General features: G+C 44.5%; 2 protein-coding genes across 3 annotated transcripts in view; both read right to left on the bottom strand.

Moving 5' to 3' along the window:
- Positions 1-23,463, bottom strand: part of PPP2R2C (protein phosphatase 2 regulatory subunit Bgamma) — a 194,554-nt gene that overhangs the window by 102,545 nt on the left and 68,546 nt on the right. The window lies entirely within an intron of this gene.
- On the bottom strand, positions 14,528-14,839 carry LOC122939980 (histone H4-like). The gene has a single exon (XM_044296243.1). It carries the CDS (start codon positions 14,837-14,839, stop codon positions 14,528-14,530), a length of 312 nt encoding a protein of 103 aa, XP_044152178.1.

Genomic DNA, 23,463 nt, shown 5'->3' with positions numbered 1-23,463 from the left:
GGCACTAATGGGCCTGTAAAACAGCTAAGGCAGTGCTAAAGCCCGCCCATCAGAGCTGGTGACGTCACCATCAACACTGCTAGGTGGAAGCCTCTGCCTAGCAGTGTAAAAATATAAACAAACAACCCTTGTCCTGCGCAGGGCAAGGGAGAGCATCAGAGCATTAAACGCTCCGATGCTCATATCAGGGGGGCTGCCTGGGTGAAAATGGGGATATGTCCGGGTTCAGAGCTTTAATACAGCACCCATACAAGTGTATGGAGAGCTACAATGTACTGTGTCTGCAGAGTGTGCAACTGGCTTCCTGTGGTGCCTCCATATAGCCTCCAGATATAAGTAGTAAGCCTTAACCCCCTCCCGACATATGACGTAATAGTACTATTATGTCATGGTGATCACTGCAGGGGCCCGGAAGTCCCTGGTAGCCGGGCCCCTGCTGTATCCGCCGGCATGGCTGTACAAGCCGATGCCGGCGGATTAACCCCTTCTATGCCACAATCAGCGCTGACCGCGGCATAGGAGGGATTTGCGGCGGGTGAGGGAACCCATTGGGACCCCGCGCTGCTGTGGCGGGGACCCGATGGGTGAGAAGGCAGCCCGATGCCGTGCAGAGGCTGCCCAATGCCTTGCACGGCATCGGGACCTGCCTTCTACGGGTGCCCAGGAGATTGAGCCCCAGACTGGGTCTCCTAGGCAACCTGTTAGTGTATTACCCAGTGTAATACTCTAACAGGCAATGCATTACAATACAGATGTATTGTAATGCATTGCAGAGGGGATCAGACCCTCAAAAGTAAAGTCCCAGTGTGGAACAGAAATAGAGTTTAAAAAAAAAGTCAAAAAAAGAGTTTTTAAAAATATAAAATAACGTTTCAAGTAAAAAATAAAGAAATAAACGCCCCTTTCCCCTGATTTTATATAAAAAATAGAAAAAAAAAGAAAACACACACATATTAGGTATCGCTGAGTCCGTAACGACTGGCTCTATAAATATTGTTGTAACCTTGTTGCACTCTGTTCTACTTTGCTTGGAGTAGGGTTCCAGCCCCAATTATACATAAAGACAAAGACTCCAGCGTAATTAGAATAATCTTGATTTCTTTTATTGTATGGTTATTGCAGCTTTAATGTTACGTTTCGGCCATGTGGCCTTCTTCAGACTAATGCCGCTGGTGATGGAAAGAGATCTGGCGCACTGTAGAAGTCTATTGAGGAAATACATGATCCACCACGTCCGATAAACACCGTAAAAAAAATAATTTTAAACAGTTTTAAAAAAAGCAATTTTTGTCACCTTACATCACAAAAATTGCAACACCAAGCGATCAAAAAGGCGTATGCCCCCCAAACTGGTACCAATAAAACCGTCACCTCATCCCTCAAAAAAATAGCACCTATCTAAGACAATCGTTAAAAAAATTAAAAAAAATATAGCTCTCAGAACATGGAGACACTAAAACATCATTTATTTTGTTTAAAAAATGCAATTATTGTGTTAAAGTGAAATAAATAAAAAATAGTATACATGTTAGGTATCGCTGCGTCCGTAAAAAAACAGCTCTATAAAAATATCACATGACCTAACTCCTCAGGTGAACACTGTAAAAATAATTAATATAAACAGTGCCAAAAAAGCAATTTTTTGTCACCTAACATCATTTAAAGTGCAACACCAAGCGATCAAAAAGGCGTATGCCCCCCAAAATAGAACCAATCAAACCGTCACCTCATCCCACAAAAAATGAGCCCCTACCTAAGACAATCATTAAAAAAATTAAAAAAGTATGGCTCTCAGACTATGGAGACACTGAAACATATTTTTTTTGGTTTAATAAATGCTATTATTGTGTAAAACTTGAATAAGAAAAAGTATACATATTAGGTATTTCCACATCCGTAACGACCTTCTCTATAAAAATATCATGTGACCTAACCCCTCAGGTGAACGCTGTAAAAATAAATAAATAAATAAAAACTGTGCAAAAACAAACAATTTTTTGGGTCACCTTGCCTCATAAAGTGTAATGAATGATCAAAAAATCATATGTACCCAAAAATGGTACCAATAAAAACGTCAATTCTTCCTGCAAAAAATAAGCCCCTGCACAAGACTATTGGCAGAAAAATAAAAAAAATATGGCGTTCAGAAATGGAGACACAAAAACATTTTTTTTTCAAAAATGCTTTATTATGTAAAACTGAAACAAACAAACAAAGTAGACATATTTGATATCACTGCGTCTGTAACAACCTGCTCCATAAAAATAGTGCATGATCTAACCTGTCAGATGAACGTTGTAAAAAATAAAAACAGTGCCAAAACAACTGTTTTTTGGTTACCTTGCCTCACAAAGAACGTAATATAGAGCGATTAAAAATCATATGTACCCCAAAATAGTACCAATAAAACTGTTACCTTATCCCCTACTTTCCAAAATGGGGTCACTTTGGGAGTTTCTACTGTAGGGGTGCATCGGGGGGGGCTTCAAATGGGACATGGTGTTTAAAAACCAGTCCAGCAAAATCTGCCTTCCAAAAACCATATGGCGCTCCTTTCCTTCTGCGCCCTGCCCTGTGCCCTTACATCAGTTTACAAGCACATGTGGTGTGTTTCTGTAATCCTCAGAATCTGGGTAATAAATTTTGAGTTTTGTTTGGCTGTTAACTCTCGATGTGTTAAAGAAAAAAATGGATTTAAATGAAAAATCTTCCAAAAAAGTGAAATTTAGAAATTTCATCTCCATTTTCTTTTAATTCTTGTGGAACACCTAAAGGGTTAACAAAGTTTGTAAAATCAGTTTTGAGTAACTTGAGTGGTTTAGTTTCTACAATGTGGTCATTTATAGGGGGTTTCTATTATGTAAGCCTCCACAAAGTGACTTCAGACCTGAACTGGTCCTTAAAAAGTGGGTTTTGGAAATTTTCTTAAAAAGTTTTAGTATAGCTTCTAAAATTCTAAGCCTTCTAACGTCCGCAAAAAAAAATTACAAAATAATGCAAACATAAAGTAGACATATGGGGAATGTTACGTAATAAATATTTTATGAGGTATCACTTTCTGTTTTAAAAGCAGAGAAATTGAAATTTTAAAAATTGCAAATTTTTTTACATTTTTGGTAAATTTGAAGGTGAAATATATTGACTCAAATTTATGACGTACATGAAGTACAATGTGTCACGAGAAAACAGTCTCTGAATGGCTTGGATAATTAAAAGCTTTCCAAAGTTATTACCACATAAAGTGACACGTCAGATTTGCAAAAAATGGCCTGGGCAGGAAGGTAAAAACTGGCCCGGGGTAGAAGGGGTTAAACAGACATCAGGTGACAGAACATGTATGATATGACAAGCCAGCAATGCCATTGGACTGTTCAAGCATGATCATCATGAGAGTTTGACATTTATCAATGTAACATTATCTATTACTGTAGTAGAACAGCATGCAAAAATATGAAGCCTGGTCTACCCATCCAGGGTACAAAGCTGCTCATGTGAATGGATGCCAGAAGAACAAACTGGACAATCCTTCTTAGGGGAGAAAAAGAATTGGCTGCAAGCGATAAAAGAAAAAAATATAATATCCTGTATTCCTGTTACTGAAATCTCTACCCTTTTACAGCCTCTGGGGGAGGGGTATATACAAGAACTTTTTTTCATGGTATCACCCTATTAACAATCAAATTAGGGTGCATTCACACAACCACATTTTTTGTCTGCATCCAATCCACATTTTTTATGGATTTCATTTCTATGGGGCTACAAAAAAAGAAATTTAGGGCCTGTAGTGCATCTAAGACGTTGCTTGGGTCAGGTGTTTAGCCACAAGCATTCCTTTTTGTACATTTTTACAAAATGTTCTTTTTTCCATAATTCAGGATTTTCTTGTTTATGTGAAAAGTCAGATAATTGTCCCGGCAGCAAACTGTTTTTCTTTATGAACACCCGACAAGGAATATCTCTACTGCTCACCTCCATTGTTGTGCTCCTGCTTTTCTACTGAATTATTAAGACTAACTGCAAATAATGTGTCTGCTTTAATGAAAAAACAAAAACAAAAAAAACAACTCTGCTAATAACATAATCTGTCAGATATTCAACTTCAAGCCAATAACGTTAAAACAACTATCACATGAATTATTCATGGAGACAAATATAAAAGATCTGTTAGAAATGTCATGTTATCTGGAGCTAACTTGCTTTTAATGTCAAATGGGAGACAATACAGGAGAGAATGTAGCATTTGTCTTGCTTGGGTCCCAAGAAAGTGCAAGAGGAGATAAATGAATATCAGAAAGATATAAAGTATATACACAAGACAAAAGTTTTAGGCAATTGTGGAAAAAAATTCTGAAAAGTAAGAGAGTGTTAATATTTTATTTTTTTGCAATTAACAAAATGCTAAGTGAACAAGTATTAAGGCTGATTTCAGCCTGTGTTTGTGGGCGGGGCGTAGCTCCCTATATATTCCCTCCAATACCTTCCCACAGGCGGTGTGTCTCACTTACTTTGTAGGAAGAGCACATCTAGCCGGCCTCCAAGTTCACTTGTGTCTGGTGCGTCTTGCTGTTCGGTGTACGTCCGGAGAGAAGTTCCTTCTCATCAAGTAAGTCCTGCTAACTTCGCATCGGCGCGGCCGGCAGCTGCGCTCTCTCATTCCGGCTTGCGGTCCACGGTGGAACGCATCGGCTTCCGCTGTCTCCCCAGCCACTTCCTGCTGAGCGCAGATCGGGCCGCTCGCTTACCCACCGGAGACGCCTGAAACTCGCCTCGCACAGCGTGAGCATAGCAGTGAGTCAGGAACAGGTGGCGCGCGCCTCACTGCCTCACTGCTGAACCTTTCCTCAACCACTTGCCAGACGCAGAGATCGGGTCACTCCCATCACGGCTGGCAAGGGCTGGCATCAGGCGTCTCAGCTGGTCCAGTCTACTGGCATCCTTAAGGTACCTGGACAGTACAGGATTAGGCCATTCCTTGTATGTTACCTGGATCGTCCAGGCCACGTTATGTGTAATTATGTTACCTGGATCGTCCAGGCCCGGTTCAATGTTGTAGGTCACCTGGATCGTCCAGGCCATGGTCTATTGCTGTCGGTTACCTGGTTCGTCCAGGATTGGGCCATTGTTGTATGTTACCTGGATCGTCCAGGCCCGGTTCAATGTTGTATGTCACCTGGATCGTCCAGGCCATGGTCTGTTGCTATCGGTTACCTGGTTCGTCCAGGATTGGGCCATTGTTGTATGTTACCTGGATCATCCAGGCCCCGTTATGTGTAAATACGTTACCTGGATCGTCCAGGCCCGGTTCAATGTTGTATGTCACCTGGATCGTCCAGGATTAGGCCATCGTCTGTACGTCTCCTGGATCGTCCAGGCTCAGTGCAATGCGGTACGTCACCGGACCGTCCAGGCCATGGCCTATTGCCATCGGTTGCCTGGATCGTCCGGGATTAGGCCATTGTCTGTACGTCACCTGGATCGTCCAGGCCCAGTGCGAGGTGGTACGTCACCTGGATTGGCCAGGCCATGGCCTATTGCTATCGGTCACCTGGATCGTCCAGGATTAGGTCATTGTTGTATGTCACCTGGATCGTCCAGGCCCTGTCATGTGTAAATACGTTACCTGGATCGTCCAGGCCCGGTTCAATGTTGTATGTCACCTGGATCGTCCAGGATTAGGCCATCGTCTGTACGTCACCGGGATCGTCCAGGCCCAGTGCGATGTGGTACGTCACCTGGATCGTCCAGACCATGGCCTATTGCTATCGGTTACCTGGATCGTCCAGGATCAGGCCATTGTTGTATGTCACCTGGATCGTCCAGGCCCTGTCATGTGTAAATACGTTACCTGGATCGTCCAGGCCCGGTTCAATATTGTATCTCACCTGGATCATCCAGGTTCAGGCCATTGTCAGTACGTCACCTGGATCGTCCAGGCCATGGCCTATCGCTATCAATTGCCTGGATCGTCCAGCCCCAAGCAATTGTTGTATGTTACCGAAATCATCCAGGCGCCCATCACGTGTGGCACGTTTCCTGGATCGTCCAGGCCCCAGTTCATTGTCGCCCGGCATATGGACCACCAGACCAGTCCATGGCACAGGTCTCGGGACCATTCAGGTTCGTTCAACGTGGTGTCACCTATATCGTTCAGTCTGGATCTGGCGTTCCTTGTTAACTAGTTCGTCCGGCCAAGATCGGCATGGTTACGTGGATCGTTAAGGTTCAGCTGTCTGATGGCAGGTCACGTCATTTTGTCCTTCTTGAGTTCCTAGGTCGTACCAGGCGTTGGGCAACATCCAGCTCCTTCAAGTTAGCCATTGCGGCTCCCATCTCATGTCACATCGGGGCTACCATACCCCGTCCGAGTCTGTCAAGGCCGGGCACGAGCCTTCCGGTCGTTCGTAGGGGTCTCGCGGTCCCCACTCTTCTCACAGCCACGTTTATTCAGTTTACAAAAATTTTCCCTCAGATTCCTAGGAGTGTCTCCAGCCGTCATAAAATCCAAAGTAGGCAAAAGTTCTGCAAGGTAAGATACACGCAACAAGATCCTAGCATTGGTAGGTTCTGTTCTTGTTTATTTCAGTCCATGTTTTCCTCACCTAGCTCTTATTGTTGACCTTTCTATCCGCGGCAATCCAGATCAATTCATTCTTCACAAGTTCGGTTCAGCCAAAGCGGATCCAAGATGTCCCAGTTGTCTGGTACAGAAGACAATGTGTCTTCCTTAGGCTCAGTAGTCTCAGGTCGCAGCAGCAACAGATCTCTCCGCAACTGGACCATTCCAAAGCTAATTGCTGAGCTAAACAGGAAAGGGATCCGGTATCCATCATCAGCCAGGAAAGCGGAACTTTATAGGATCCTGATGTCTGAGGCTGGGTCCTCCGAGGAACAATCTTCCTTGTCATCTATACAGCTGTCGCTTTCCCAGCTCCAAGCTTCCATCAACGGGTTAGTCAACTCAGTCTCGGACATCCAGTCCAGAGTTGAGGTCCTGGAAGTCCAGCCTTCAACGTCCGGCCAAAGCCAGGCCACCGTATCAACTCCGGCCGCCCTACAGTCTCTCCAAGGTATTAATATTCCTACCCCCCAAATTGTCCCATCCCACTTCCTACCAGAAAGTCTCAAAAAAGATATAGTGGCAGGCAAGGACATTAACCTAGCTTCCATCCTCATTGCATCCCATGATGTTGCAGAGAACCGCGTGATCAACTGTGGGGACGTATCAATAGTCATGAAAGCCAAAGATGCACGTCTCAGTAGGAAGCTGTCCATCCCGGAATTTGTCCTGGCCTTCAGTGTTTATAGGGATGTGGTCTGCTCAGCCCAGCCTGACAGAAGGGAGGAATTGGATAGATACCTTTACCGGGTCACCGACCTGGGCCAGAAATATGGTGGATCAGCATTCTACGATTATCACCGGTCCTTCTCCGCCAAAGCAGCAGCAGCGCTCTCCCAGTTCCAGTTTGTCACCAATTGGGCGGAGATGGATACTGAGCTATTCTGCCGGCACTTCGCGGGGCTCAGGGCCCCCACCTGCTCAAACTGCCAGTCTATATTTCATACAACGGATTGGTGCCCAAACTACAGTCTTAACACGCCACAAGGTCCATGGCCCGGCCCCTCCGGCAGTCAGGGCAATTCCAGTTCAGTGGACAAATTAGGCCGGCCCATAGTTTACCTCGGCAAAAGCCAGTTGTGCAACAACTTTAATCTGGGGAGCTGTGCCTTCAACGCATGTCGGGCTTTGCACATCTGCTCGTTGTGTTTCAGAGCTCATCCTCGCTCCTCGTGCCCTAGGAAAACCTCACAACAACCATGACTAACCGACATCAATGTCGAACTACTGTCGATTCTCCTAGCCGACCACCCTGATCGAGCATTCACTGAATCCCTGATATCCGGTTTCCGCCAAGGGTTTCACACAGGGTTAATTTCTCTTCCCCAAAGTAACTGGGAGGGTCCTAACCTAATGTCAGCCAGTCAGGATCCAGAGGCAGTTAACACATTGATCCTAGCAGAGGTCGCGAAAGGTTTCTTGCTAGGCCCCTTCTCCGACGTTCCCTTTCAACACTGGCGCATCAATCCCATCGGTATTGTATCAAAACAGTCATCTAATAAAAAACGTCTGATCTATGATTTGTCTGCTCCACATGCTTCGTCCACTCCTAGCCTGAATTCTCTGATCCCTTCAGACGAATTCTCAATGAGATACTCTTCCATTGATCAAGCAATCCAGCTCATTTTGCTCTCAGGCAAGGGTTCTTGGCTCACCAAAGCGGATATAGCTGACGCCTTTAAGCTACTGCCCATTCAGCCACAGCTCTGGGGTTGTTATGGCATCAGATGGTCCAATAAGTTTTATTTTGCCAACCGTCTCACGTTCGGTTGCAAAAGCAGTCCTTGGCTTTTTGATCAGCTAGCTCAAGCTCTTCACTGGATATTGGTTCACCACGGGGGTTTGCCAATGGTCATCCATTACTTGGATGACTTCTTGATTATTGAGAAACAGCGTCCCCTCCCAACCGCATTAAACACTCTGAAGGAGTTATTTAGTCAGTTACAGGTCCCGTTAGCTCAGAACAAAACAGAAGGGCCAGCTCCACAAGTCACCTTTCTGGGCATTATCTTGGACACAGTCCGCATGGAGGCCAGGCTCCCTTCTGAGAAATTAATCAAGATTCGGTCAGCCATGAATAGAGCGGTGCTAAGCAACTCCATCACCAAAACCGAACTCCAGTCTCTTTTAGGGATGCTTAATTTTGCGACCAGGGTCATGCCGCAAGGGAAAGCATTCATGTCAAGGATGCTGCAACTCCTCCCCGAAGCTCAGGATCAGGACAGCTCCATTTTTTTAGATAGTCACGCCAGAGCAGATCTATCCATGTGGAATTCCTTTTTGTCAAACTGGAACGGCATTTCTTTATTCATCCCTCCCCGAACCTCACGCTCGCCCATCATTTTTTCGGACGCAGCAGGGTCAGTTGGGTTCGCTGCTATCTTTGGCAATCATTGGTTCGCGGGCAGATGGCCCCCAGAAATAAGATCCGATATAGAAGCATTAAAATCATCCCCCCTCATTGAACTATATCCCATAGTGGCAGCGGCCCAAGTTTGGGGTGACCAGTGGGCCAATTCCTCCGTCCTTTTTGTCACGGATAGCCAGGCGTTAGTCGACATCCTGGACAAACAAAGGGCTAAGTCTCCAAAAATCATGTCACTGTTACGCAGGTTAGTTTGGCTGTCCCTTTCCTTCAACTTTCGTTTTTCAGGGGAACATATTCAGGGGCTTAGTAACACAGCAGCAGATGCACTGTCTAGATCAAAATTTTCGGGTTTTTTTCAGGAGATGCCCGACGCAGATCCCACGGGTGCTTCAATCCCATCGCACAACACTCTAACGATGGACTAGAGTCACTCATCTCGACAGCGAAAAGCCTCATAAACCAGTCGCTAGCCCCAAACACGGCCAGGAATTATAGAGCCGGATTGAAAGCCTTCGACAGGTTCAGACGCCTTCACCCCCAGGGCGCCCATGACGAAACGTTGTACTTACTGGCGTTCATAGCTTTCTGTCATTCCCAACTCATCTCTCACATAGTTCCATCAAGTTATATCTAGCAGGCCTTCAACACCACTTCATGCTCAGTAATCCGGGTCGTTCCTCCATATTTTCGAACCAGGCCATCAAGGCGGCCCTCAGGGGAATCCAAAAAACCGTCAAACAAACTCCCCCCCGCAGACAACCGGTGTCTCCCGAGCTATTCAGGGATCTGTCCTCTGCGTTAGATGGTCATCCTTTTGGGCCCTTTTCCAGCATGATAATACAAGCGGCCATGTTTTTAAGCTTCTATGGCTTTCTCCGGCCAGGGGAATTTACCGGCAGCCCTCCGGGGCAAGGCTGCCTCCGCAAAGACCAGTTGGCGTGGCACAACGACCATTTCATACTCAGCCTACCTCTAACCAAAACAAACCAGACAGGGCCACCCTCGGAGGTTAAATATTTCCCCACTCATAGTAAATGGTGCCCAGTCCGTATCCTAAATAAACTGTTGTCACAGTTACAGTCAACTCCTCCTAATAGTCCTCTCCTCCCCTTTAATGGCAAGCCCCTCTCATCCGTCCAATTCACGTCCCACATACGTTCCCTAGCGGCAGGCCTCGGATATGATCCAAGTACCATCTCGGGTCATTCGTTCCGTATAGGGGCGGCTTCATCTGCGTCACAACACCAGGTCCCTGCCCATGTCATCCGTTCCATGGGGCGTTGGCGGTCATCATGCTTCAACAGATATATTCCGAACCCACACAGGGAGATATCTCAGGCTTTTCAGTCATTGGCGTTATAGTACATAAACTGGAAGCATACGAATAAACAGGTTCTCACCAATGGAGTGTACTTGTCTTTTTGCCCTCTTCAGGCCTACCCACGCACATGGCTCCCGGCACAACTCAGCCATAGGTCAGGTTTGGCATGCCTTACCCACGTCTAGAACGTTTTAGCCCTGCCCATAAGTATTAAGGCTGATTTCAGCCTGTGTTTGTGGGCGGGGCGTAGCTCCCTATATATTCCCTCCAATACCTTCCCACAGGCGGTGTGTCTCACTTACCCCTCCCTCCCTCCCTTTTTTCACACACTCCAACAGGGTACGCCCTCTTCAGGCCTACCCACGCACATGGCTCCCGGCACAACTCAGCCATAGGTCAGGTTTGGCATGCCTTACCCACGTCTAGAACGTTTTAGCCCTGCCCATAAACAAAAGAGAAATCTTAATCCAATCGCTATTCGGTGTGACCATCCTTTGCCTTCAGAATAGCATCAGCTCTTCTAGAAACAGTGTTTTGAAGGAACTCGTCAAGGAGGATGTTCCAAACTTCTTGGAGAAGCAACCACAGATCTTCTGGATGTAGGCTTGCTCAAATCCTTCTATCTTTTGACGTAATCCCAGACAGACTGGATGAGTTGAGATCAGGGCACTATGGGGACCATATCATCACTTCCAGGACTCCCTATCATTTCTTACATTGAAGATAGTAAATGATGACATTGGCTGGATGTTTGGGGTCGTTGTCCTGCTTCCAAGCAAAATCCTCCCTGATGATATTGCGCGATAGATAAAGTATCTGCCTGTATTTCTAAGAATTGAGGACAACATTAATCCTGACCAAATCCCCAACTCCCTTTGCCGAAAACGTAATGCAGCACTTGAAAGACATAATCACTGCAGTTTCAGAAATGAAAGCTGTAGGCAGCAATACCAACTTTTCTCTTACACAACTATGGTAAATGAGGCCAAATGTGGTAGATTTACTTGCAGACCTATGTAAAACCACAGACAAAAACACTTGATATCATCCAGACTTTGTGCATTTTTATTAAAGTTGGCATCCAAAAGTAACTTCTAACTCCATAGTTGCCATACGTCCCAAATTTGTAGGGACTGTCCCTAATTTTCAAAGACAGACCTGGCAAATATGGGCTGTCCTGGGCTGAAAATGGGTGTGGCTTGTTTAACCCCTCCCATAGGTGGGCCGTCCCAGGTGGGTTTGTGGGTGTTCCTGGGAATGGGTATAAGGTGCCCCGAATTTGGTTTGTAATCCACTTTATTAATATTTTCAGAATTAATATAATATACTATACAGTGTTCAGCTCTGGACCAAAAAGCATTTACATGATAATATTGGAAATGATAACTGACGCCTACATTCTGTACTTTGGTACATTGTGTTCTTTCGTTTCTATGGCAAAGTGTAGGCTGAAATTACAACATAACATCCACAGTCAAGAGCAAGTTTATTATCATATGAAAAATTGATCATTCAGCTTACTAAGCTATCACATATTGTATTTTGAATACATCACGGTGGTCAGTATGTAAGAGGGTCAGAAACTTATGGATGTTGTCTATGACCATACCCTACTGGAGAATGGTGCATTGACTTACATAGAACCAGTAAGGTTTCTACACTATCTGACTATGACTATGAAGCACTTCAGCACCTTCAATTTATAACCTGGCCCAAAACTAGGGCACAATTCATGTGGCAAACGCTACAGCAGGGAGGACTGGGAACTTAAATTGTCCCTCCCTCAAAAAAACAAACAACTAAAAATAGCCCCATTTTGTAGGTCCAAATTAAAAGGAGACGGAGCAACAATACCATAGCACAAAATACCAACCCAGCAGAACCAAAATCACAGTGTAGCAAAATATACTTCCCCAAATGCTGGCCGTCTATGGTGGCCATCAATAGCTACCATCTTCTGTTCTCCTGCTCCAATTGTCTATAGAGCAGGGGGCTTAGGAGGTCTTAGCAGGCCACACCAGTAGAATTCAGAAGGGCATGTGTGGTCGCTGACTGGGTACATGAATACCTCACAGCGTTAATTACTGTTAAGAGCTCATTATGGAGGAGGACTTTGGTGGCCACCTGGAGCATTGGCCCACCGGGAAATTTCCCTGTAGGGTCTATGGCCAATCCACCCCTGCGCTACAGTATCTGCATGTGTGACCCCTGGCCTGAGCCAACCTGGGAGCCCACCTCTACACTGTTAAATTTATAGTACATCTCAAATACAGCTTGCAAATAAATACAGTTGCAAGTATGTGAACTCTTTGGAATGATATGGATTTCTGCACAAATTGGTCATAAAATGTGATCTGATCTTCATCTAAGTCACAACAATAGACAATTACAGTCTGCTTAAACTAATAACACACAAAGAATTAAATGTTACCATGTTTTTATTGAACACACCATGTAAACATTCACAGTGCAGATGGAAAAACTATGTGAACCCTTGGATTTAATAACTGGTTGAACCACCTTTGGCAGCAATAACTTCAACCAAACGTTTCCTGTAGTTGCAGATGAGACGTGCACATCGGTCAGGAGTAATTCTTGACCATTCCTCTTTACAGAACTGTTTGAGTTCAGCAATATTCTTGGGATGTCTGGTGTGAATCGCTTTCTTGAGGTCATGCCACAGCATCTCAATCGGGTTGAGGTCAAGACTCTGACTGGGCCACTCCAGAAGGCGTATTTTCTTCTGTTTAAGCCATTCTGTTGTTGATTTACTTCTATGTTTTGGGTCGTTGTCCTGTTGCAACACCCATCTTCTGTTGAGCTTCAGCTGGTGGACAGATGGCCTTAAGTTCTCCTGCAAAATGTCTTGATAAACTTGGGAATTCATTTTTCCTTCGATGATAGCAATCCGTCCAGGCCCTGATGCAGCAAAGCAGCCCCAAACCATGATGCCCCCACCATCATACTTCACAGTTGGGATGAGGTTTTAATGTTGATGTCCTGTGCCTCTTTTTCACCACACATAGTGTTGTGTGTTTCTTCCAAACAACTCAACTTTGGTTTCATCTGTCCACAGAATATTTTGCCACTACTGCTGTGGAACATCCAGGTGCTCTTGTGCACACCCATATTAGCTCTTCAGCATCCTATCCCTTCTAATGGATTAGGTACTGCAGAGAGCCCTGAAATCTCCAAGAGTAAATAATTTTCTTAACCTTATACTTAGCCTCACCAAGAATTACCACTAAATCAGGAGGATGTGGTTGTTAGTAGCAAACTCTGCTAGGGGCAAAACCCCTTTCCACTCATTCTCATAGTCAGAAACAAAACATCTTAAAAACTGCTCCAAAACTTGGTTGACCCTTTCAGTTTGTCCATTTGTCTCAGGATGGAACGCAGATGAGGAGAGTATCTAAGAACATTGTCGAAAAATTAAGCAGCCAATTCTTTGGCATCTGGAAGTTTCTTCAATGGAATCAGATGACAGACACATTGTAGAAAACCTATCAATGACCACCCAGATAACCGCCTTTCCCCAAGAGGGTGGAAGGTCCATAATGAAATCCATTGACATGTGGGTCCAAGTTCTCTGAGAAATGGGCAGCGGGCAAAGTAAACCTTGGTACTAGCATACACATCACATGCCGAGATAAAGGCAACCACATCTTGTGACCAAGTAGGCCACCAGTGGAGTCTGGAGACTAGATGTTTAGTTCCAGCAACACCTGGATGACCTGCCAGTACAGAGCAATGAGATTACTTCTAAACCTTAAGGTGAAGATTTGGAGGAACAAACAATTTACTGGAGGGAAGATTAATAGGAGCCAAATCCTAAAAGCACTGTATTTCGGCGGCAAGATCAGAACTAACGGCAGCAATGACAACACCATAGAAACATAGAATGTGTCGGCAGATAAGAACCATTTGGCCCATCTAGTCTGCCCAATATACTAAGTACTATGGATGGCCCCTGGCCCTATCTTATATGAAGGATGGCCTTATGCCTATCCCATGCATGCTTAAACTCCTTCACTGTATTTGCAGCTACCACTTCTGCAGGAAGGCTATTCCAGGCATCCCCTACTCTCTCAGTAAAGTAATACTTCCTGATATTACTTTTAAACCTTTGCCCCGCTAATTTAAAACTATGTCCTCTTGTAGCAGTTTTTCTTCTTTTAAATATTCTCTCCTCTTTTACCTTGTTGTGAGGACGGAGGCAGCATTAACCCCCGAAGCGTGAGAGAGTGCGGCCCTGGCGCTTGAGCGCGTAGACCACGTCCATGGCGGTGACGGTCTTCCTCTTGGCGTGCTCGGTGTAGGTGACGGCGTCCCGGATGGCGTTCTCCAGGAAGACTTTAAGCATCCCGCGAGTCTCCTCATAGATGAGGCCGGAGATGCGCTTGACGCCTCCCCTGCGAGCTAGACGGCGGATGGCAGGCTTGGTGATGCCCTGGATGTTATCACGGAGCACCTTCCTGTGCCGCTTGGCGCCGCCTTTCCCGAGCCCTTTCCCTCCTTTACCGCGACCAGACATCTTCTAGGAGGAAGAATGTTACCAGGTTCATTATTAACAGAATCTCAAGTACTAAAGCTACGTGATAAGACATCCACATTCACATTACCAAACCCAGGACAATAAGTAACAATAAAGTTAAACTGAGTGAAGAACAAGGCGCGTTGTGCTGGTCTAGGATTCAAGCATTTAGCAGTGTCAAGATAAACCAGGTTCTTGTGATCCGTAAGCATGTTGATTTGGTGCTGAGCCTCTTCTAAGAAGTGCTGCCACTCCTCAAAGGCCCATTTCATGAGCAACAGTTCCCAATTGCCAATATCATAGTTCCTCTTGGCGGAGGAAAATTATCTGGATAAAAATGCACATGGATGCAAATTAGTTAAGGAATATGACCCCAGAAATAATACAACACCAACTCCTACCACAGAAGCATCCACCTCAACAATGAAAGGTTTGGTAACATCCAGCTGAATGAGTACAGGTGTCTGAATAAAATTTTCTTTAGGTGTCTCAAAGGCAGATAGAGCCTCAGGATACCAATGGAGAAGATCTGCCCCTTTCCTGGTTAAGTCAGTTTTTTTTAAAATGATTTTTCTATAATAATTTGCAAACCCGAAGAATCGTTGAAGAGCCTCAAAGGAGGTAGGCCTGGCCCAATCAACTACAGCTCGCACTTTAGCAGGATCCACACAGAAATTTTGGGGTGACAGGATATAATCCAGGAAGGAGACTCTGACACCTAACTCACAATTATTCAACTTTGAAAGCAAATTATGGTCCTTCAATTTTTGGAGGAGTTTCCTTACATGTATACCATGAGACGACCAATCCAGGAAAAAAACTAAATATTGTACAGTTATACAACAAGATATTCACCAAGGTACTCTAGGAAAAAATCATTAACAAGGTTTTGGAACACAGCTGAGATGTTACATAATCCAAAGGGCATCACCAGATATTCAAAATGCCCTATGGGGGTATTAAAAGCTGTCTTTCATTCATCCCCCTCCTGTACTATGATCAAATTGTAGGCTCCGCTGAGGCCACTGGGCCCAAACAATTTGATTAAACAGATAAGGAATGAAAGGAAGGGGGTACTGGTTTCAAACCGTGGTTTTATTAACTTCCCTGTAATCAATACAGGGGCGCCATCCACCGTATTTTTTATCCACAAGAAAAAAAAAACAGCACCATACAAACGGTCGAATATGCCTTCATAGCCTGTCTTTCAGGCCCGAAAAGATAAAAAAATTTGGCCCTTGGAAATTTTTGCACTAAGGACCAGTTCAGTGGCGCAATCGTAGTCATGATGAGGAATACGCATTTTGAAAGTCCTTAATGAACTCAGGTAGGGTTCCCTCCTCCAGTTTCAGACCAGAGAGTCTGATAGAGAGACAATGATTAGAGAACTAGGGACCCCATTTACTTAAAGGGGTATTCCCATCACAGACAATGGGGCATATCGCTAGGATATCCTCTGGGACCCACACCTACAATGAGAACGGAGAGGGAAAATGAGCAGCGCTTGGTGGTGGACGGATCCCGGGAAATTCGGGGTCCTCCAGCCACAGATCTCCCCGCTCCGTTCTTTGTTGTAGGATATGCACCCATTGTCTGATAGGTGCGGGTCCCACCTCTCGGACCCACACCTATCAGACAATCTGTGCATATCCTAGTGATATGGCCACATTTTCTGTGAAGGGAATACCCCTTTAAATCCCCAGAACTCAAATTAAAGACTGGACTATGTGCTTTAAACCAGGATAATCCCAAAACGACATCCAAAGACAATTTTTTCATGAAATATAATGAATATAATTTCTTCATTACCAAATCAAGGGTTTTATACTCAATAAACCATCCAGCTAAAGGAGTAGTATCCACCTCAGACACCAGAATGGGTTCAGGTAGTTAACATACCATGAGACTCAAGGCAGACACAAAATCAAAATCAATGAAATTTACTGCAGCCCCTGAATGCACAAAGGTACCCACTTGCATAGGCTCCTCAGACTCCACCAGCACCTTAACCACATAAGACTGAAAGACAGAAGGAAATGAAGAAGGACTAACAGACAGCACGTTCACGTTTACATTCAGTCGTCGGTCCAGTCAGATAGCCAGAGACATGGCCTTATCTAAAGACCCTGGTATGGGGTGGCTAACTAGAAGGTCCTTCAGAGTGTCTGAAAGGACTAATCTGAATTGTGACCTAAGGACTGAATCATACCAGCCTGAGGCAGTACACCACCTACGGAACTCGGAGCAATATTCCTCTACAGGTCGCCCGCCTTGACGCAGAGAGAGAAGCTGACTCTCAGCATAAGAGGCTTTGTTACGCTGATCATATAAAAGACCAAGAGCAGAAAAAAAACTGTTTAAGGAATACAGCTCAAGGGAATTAGGTGGTAAAGAGAATTCCCACTCCTGCAGGTCAACTTGCGACAGAAACATGATGATGCCGACTCACTGTGCCTCGGTACCCGAGGAAGGAGGTCTCAAGTGAAAATAGAGTTTGCCACTCTCCCTAAAAGCAGCAAAACCCTTACGGTCAAAAGGGAAGCAGTCAGGAAGCTTATTTATTAGGCTCCAGAGGTGACTGGGTTGAGGACGCAGGGAGACTGTTCTGACAGGATTCCTGCTGCTGCACCTTCTCCGCTAAATCCTGCACCAACAAAGCAATTCCCTCCATTTGTAAGGCTAAGGTTGCCATGGCATCCATAGTGCAAGTATCAGTCTTTTTAGGCCAGTGATAATGTAACACCTGTAGGTAGAGACAGAAACGTACAGTGAGCCCTGACCTAGAACCCAGCCTGCTTTACCTACCTACTTGTAGTACAAGCCCTAGGTAGCAAGACTGCAATTGGTCAACAGTCCCTGTGCTACTTACGTGCAGACAGACAAACACCAAGAGGCAAAACAACACTAAAACAGGGTTGTGTGTTTATGTGTCAGAACCAGACAGGCTATGCAGTACCAAATGAGAGACAGAGACTGGTCAGAAGACAAGTCGAAATCAGAACCAGACAGACAAACACAGTACCAAACAAGAGACAGAGAGTGGTCAGAAGACAAGCCGGGGGCAGAGGAATGTGCAGTACAATAAGCACAGGAATCAGGAACACAGCTAGAGAGTCAGAGACTATCAATGGCACTGGTGTATGGCCAGGAAAGTGTATAAATAGAGCACCGAGTTCCAGGAACAGAACCTGGTAGGTCAAGACTTAGCGCTCCATTAGTCGGAAACACTAGCACATAGGAATAGAGCATCTGAGCAACTGTGCGATTGTGAGTCAGCTGTCTTTGTTCAAAGTTTGTATATAATTGTTATTTGGCATTTCTGCTACTAGAGGCCACTGTTTCGCAGTTACAACCAGTACACTCTGGGATTTGAATATGTAAAATAGATGATGACTCATGCAGGCTGTTTTTTGTGAGGAGAACCAGAAAGTGAAGGTGCTGACATCTTGAAAGGATTGTGTGTGAAGGAGACCATCCGGTTACACCCTGGCTGCAGGGAGTCTGAAAGTGATCGTAGTCGCGGAAAGGAGAGACTGATCGCTGCTTTCTATTTGATCCTGCTTGTTGGAGAAAGGTTTGCTTCCAGGAAGGCTTCTGTGAGCTGTGTAGTGAAACCTCATCTACCTCGGCAAATTAGGTAAAAGGACTTGTGGCCATCCCGGTCACCATCTGATACAGAGGGGCCTCAGATCAGTGAACCCGTTTATGCTTTATGTTGCCTCAGTGACTCCAGTACCAGAAACAGAGTTGAGGTCTGTAAGTAGTTAGATAAATAGGGCTCTATTTTTGCTAGACTACACTGAATTTTTCTGCGGCACGGTAATGACTTGCAGGCTCTGCTGTGTCCGCCACCGGCTAGGTTTGTCCTCTTTTGAGGCACAGCACGATTTGTAGACTCTGTTGTGTGCGCCACCAGTTTAGGCCTGTCCAGCGGAGAGGGACACTGACTGGGAGATGGAGTCTGGAATACAAGATATTCTGGGTGTCTTTATACTGTTGTGTTATTACTACTGTTAAAGTAAAGTTTCTGTTCTTGCATACAGGGAGTGCAGAATTATTAGGCAAGTTGTATTTTTGAGGATTAGTTTTATTATTGAACAACAACCATGTTCTCAATGAACCCAAAAAACTCATTAATATCAAAGCTGAATATTTTTGGAAGTAGTTTTTAGTTTGTTTTTAGTTTTAGCTATTTTAGGGGGATATCTGTGTGTGCAGGTGACTATTACTGTGCATAATTATTAGGCAACTTAACAAAAAACAAATATATACCCATTTCAATTATTTATTTTTACCAGTGAAACCAATATAACATCTCAACATTCACAAATATACATTTCTGACATTCAAAAACAAAACAAAAACAAATTAGTGACCAATATAGCCACCTTTCTTTGCAAGGACACTCAAAAGCCTGCCATCCATAGATTCTGTCAGTGTTTTGATCTGTTTACCATCAACATTGCGTGCAGCAGCAACCACAGCCTCCCAGACACTGTTCAGAGAGGTGTACTGTTTTCCCTCCTTGTAAATCTCACATTTGGTGATGGACCACAGGTTCTCAATGGGGTTCAGATCAGGTGAACAAGGAGGCCATGTCATTAGATTTTCTTCTTTTTTACCCTTTCTTGCCAGCCACGCTGTGGAGTACTTGGACGCGTGTGATGGAGCATTGTCCTGCATGAAAATCATGTTTTTTTTGAAGGATGCAGACTTCTTCCTGTACCACTGCTTGAAGAAGGTGTCTTCCAGAAACTGGCAGTAGGACTGGGAGTTGAGCTTGACTCCATCCTCAACCTGAAAAGGCCCCACAAGCTCATCTTTGATGATACCAGCCCAAACCAGTACTCCACCTCCACCTTGCTGGCGTCTGAGTCAGACTGGAGCTCTCTGCCCTTTAGCAATCCAGCCACGGGCCCATCCATCTGGCCCATCAAGACTCACTCTCATTTCATCAGTCCATAAAACCTTAGAAAAATCAGTCTTGAGATATTTCTTGGCCCAGTCTTGACGTTTCAGCTTGTGTGTCTTGTTCAGTGGTGGTCGTCTTTCAGCCTTTCTTACCTTGGCCATGTCTCTGAGTATTGCACACCTTGTGCTTTTGGGCACTCCAGTGATGTTGCAGCTCTGAAATATGGCCAAACTGGTGGCAAGTGGCATCTTGGCAGCTGCACGCTTGACTTTTCTCAGTTCATGGGCAGTTATTTTGCGCCTTGGTTTTTCCACACGCTTCTTGCGACCCTGTTGACTATTTTGAATGAAACACTTGATTGTTCGAAGATCACGCTTCAGAAGCTTTGTAATTTTAATAGTGCTGCATCCCTCTGCAAGATATCTCACTATTTTTGACTTTTCTGAGCCTGTCAAGTCCTTCTTTTGACCCATTTTGCCGAAGGAAAGGAAGTTGCCTAATAATTATGAACACCTGATATAGGGTGTTGATGTCATTAGACCACAACCCTTCTCATTACAGAGATGCACATCACCTAATATGCTTAATTGGTAGTAGGCTTTCGAGCCTATACAGCTTGGAGTAAGACAACATGCATAAAGAGGATAATGTGGTCAAAATACTCATTTGCCTAATAATTCTGCACTCCCTGTAGAAAGCTGGTGTTGGTATCGCTTTTCTTGTCTGTGACTTCGCTGTATCCTGGGGAGCCCACCCCGGTACACGGCTTACACAATCAACCCAATGTTAAACTCCTCCAGCACATACCCGCTGTGGGGAGAAACAGACCATTGCATCCTGTTGCTAAGGATGCTCTCGAATTGCCAGGGGGCATGGCTTAGTAGCGCTTCTCTCCTGGAGTGGCCTCACTGAAGCCAGAGATTGGGCCGCAGGAGTCTGGACAGGTGAGTTTGTGATATCTGCTCTATTGTTGCTGGGTATAGCAAAATCTCTGTGCACTTGTATCCAGAAATCCTAGTTTTCTGTTCTAGTTTATTTGGGTTCTATCAGTGTAGTTTGGGATTTGTAGTCCTTCTGCCTTTCATTGCTGCCCGTATTCAAGTTTGTTGTTATCTTATGGACTATGTTTATTATCTAAATTTGGGTTTTCACTTGTCTCTGGCTGTTTTGCTGGGTTTATATTGCTGATCAGGGTTAGGTTTTGTTAGTGTCTTTATTTCTGTTCACCGTCATTCATCTACTCTCAACTTGTATACCATTACCATCTCCCGTCTGCTCCATTGCCAGACTACTTTCTTCATACATTTGCCATAAAAATTTGGTACATGTCATCTATTGATGAGTTTACATCTGTGGCTTTTTTCCTGCCAGTGTTTATATATGCTTCATAAATTGTTAGAGTGACCGTCAAGTTGCTATACAGTTATGTTTTACTGTAGGTCCTAAGTACCCCACTATCATCATTACATCCAGCACCTACAAAACAAATGCATATTGGATTTCTCATATACTGCAGCTGCACAAAGGTAAGCCAGAAGGAATACACCTGGATACCTGAATGTTCATGAAATAACCCACCATAGCTTGACTACTGTGGGTGGCTGCGACTCTCTGCACTCCTCATGGTAGGATTCTCTACAATATCGATGGAGATGGCTCTACCAACTTCTCTGGGCCTTGGGACCGCTTGACATAGGCTCAATTAGCTCTTCTTTCTACAGTGGGCTGACCTGATTTTCCCAGGTGCTCTTTTTGTTGTTCTGCATTTCACTTCTAAATGTCAGATGTTCAGCCATGCCTATGCCTGGACCTGTCAAATGTGGCCTGTTGCTCCAGTAGTGTCTACCTTGGCTTACATGGCTCGATGTTTACCAGGAGCTATTGGCCTTTTTTATATTTTCCCTTTACCTTTTCTGGTTCATCCTCAGGTTTGAATCCAACCAACTATGACAAGTATAAGAGGGTAAGAAACTTCGGTGGCCTCTGACACTGTGGTTAGAGTCTCTCAGATAGGGCACAAACTTATTAGTTACATACAAGATTATGGCACAAAACCTGGTGGTTACACACACAGACTTGTAAGGAATTGGGCTTGATAGTTACTAACAGCAATGGAACAATCCGTATTTGGGGCTTGCTAAGTAACTTCACTGGCCGTTGCCAACAGAAGAGCCATCTCTATAGGTGGTTGTCACTGGTGCCAGGATACTATTTATAATCAACAGGCAGTTTCCACAAATAGCATGGCAGTCCCTCGACTGGAAATGGTCCTCAATCACTTGTGTCATTCAGGGTGGTCTCCTCTTTAGGGTGATCACACTCATGAGACCCAGTCAGTGGTAGTATTACAGAGCAGGTCAGTTGGATCTCAGGGTCTCTACCTCTCTCGGCTGGACCAGCTAGAACCGTGGATCCTCCTCACTGCACAGTAACTAACTAAGTATGCAGCAGCAATCTGACATGCTTTACACTAGCTGACAGACTAGTGGTTGATCTCCAATTTATGACCTGGCCCCACCGAGGATGCAACCCGTAAGGATCAAGAAAAAGTTATGGGTCTTGGAATGAGGAAGCACAAAAACATATTTTTTATATATTTAAAGATTGCAAAAGTATATTTGGTATCGCTGTAATAGTATCAACACAAATGCATATCTTACAGTGGTAAACAGTGTAAAAAAACAAACAAACAAACAATGGCAGAATTGCTATGTTTTGATCATCTGCCTCCCCAAAAAAGTGATCAAAAAGTCACCCCAAAACAGTACATACTGTACACACACTATAAAAAACCAAGACCTTAGACAACTCCACCAACGGAAAGATAAAAATATTTTACAAAAAATGAGTTTTTATTATTGTACAAAAGTAGTAATATATATATATATATATATATATACTGTATATATACACAGTGGGAAAAAGTATTTGGTACACTGGCGATTTTGCAAGTTTTCCTACCTACAATGAATGGAGAGGTCTATAATTTTTATCGTAGGTACACTTCAACTGTGAGAGACAGAATCTAGTCACATTGTATGATTTTGAAACAATTAATTTGCATTTTATTGCATGAAATAAGTATTTGATCACCTACCAACCAGCAAAAATTCTGGATCTCACAGACCTGTTAGTTATTCTTTAAGAAGCCCTCCTACTCTGTACTCATTATCTGTATTAATTGCACCTGTTTGAACTTATTACCTGTATAAAAGACAACTGCCCACACACTCACCACACTCCAACCTCTCCACCATGGCCAAGACCAAAGAGCTGTCTAAGGACACCAGAGACAAAATTGTAGACCTGCACAAGGCTGGGATGGGCTACAGGACAATAGGCAAGCAGCTTGGTGAGAAAGCAACAACTGCTGGTGCAATTATTTGAAAATAGAAGAAAAACAAGATGACTGGCTTCCGGTTCCGGCACAGGCATGTAGAGACGCTGGGGACTTATGCTCCGTTCCACCGCCGAATATATCTGCTAGTCCTGCTTCTCTGAGAGCAGCTGGAGTACCGCCGCTAATAAGGTGAGGCTCTGGCAACTGTATGGAGCGTTACCTGCTGAGAAGTAGGCAGAAATCTACTCCCCAAACGGCAACAGACACCGAGAGTACAGACAAGGTCTGTCCTAAGATGGCGCCGTTTCCTCCCTCCTCACCGAGGCATGTATCGTCAGATGAACAAGAAGCCCCGGTCAGCAATACACAGCT

This window comes from Bufo gargarizans, chromosome 1 (genome assembly GCF_014858855.1).
Source record: "Bufo gargarizans isolate SCDJY-AF-19 chromosome 1, ASM1485885v1, whole genome shotgun sequence".
Taxonomy (NCBI): Eukaryota; Metazoa; Chordata; class Amphibia; order Anura; family Bufonidae; genus Bufo; species Bufo gargarizans.
The sequence above is the reverse complement of the archived record's forward strand: the minus strand, read 5'-3'. Positions and strand labels throughout refer to the sequence as shown.

Coding starts and splice junctions, on each gene's coding strand:
- LOC122939980 (XM_044296243.1), bottom strand. CDS start 14,839: ATGTCTGGTCGCGGTAAAGGAGGGAAAGGGCTCGGGAAAGGCGGCGCC.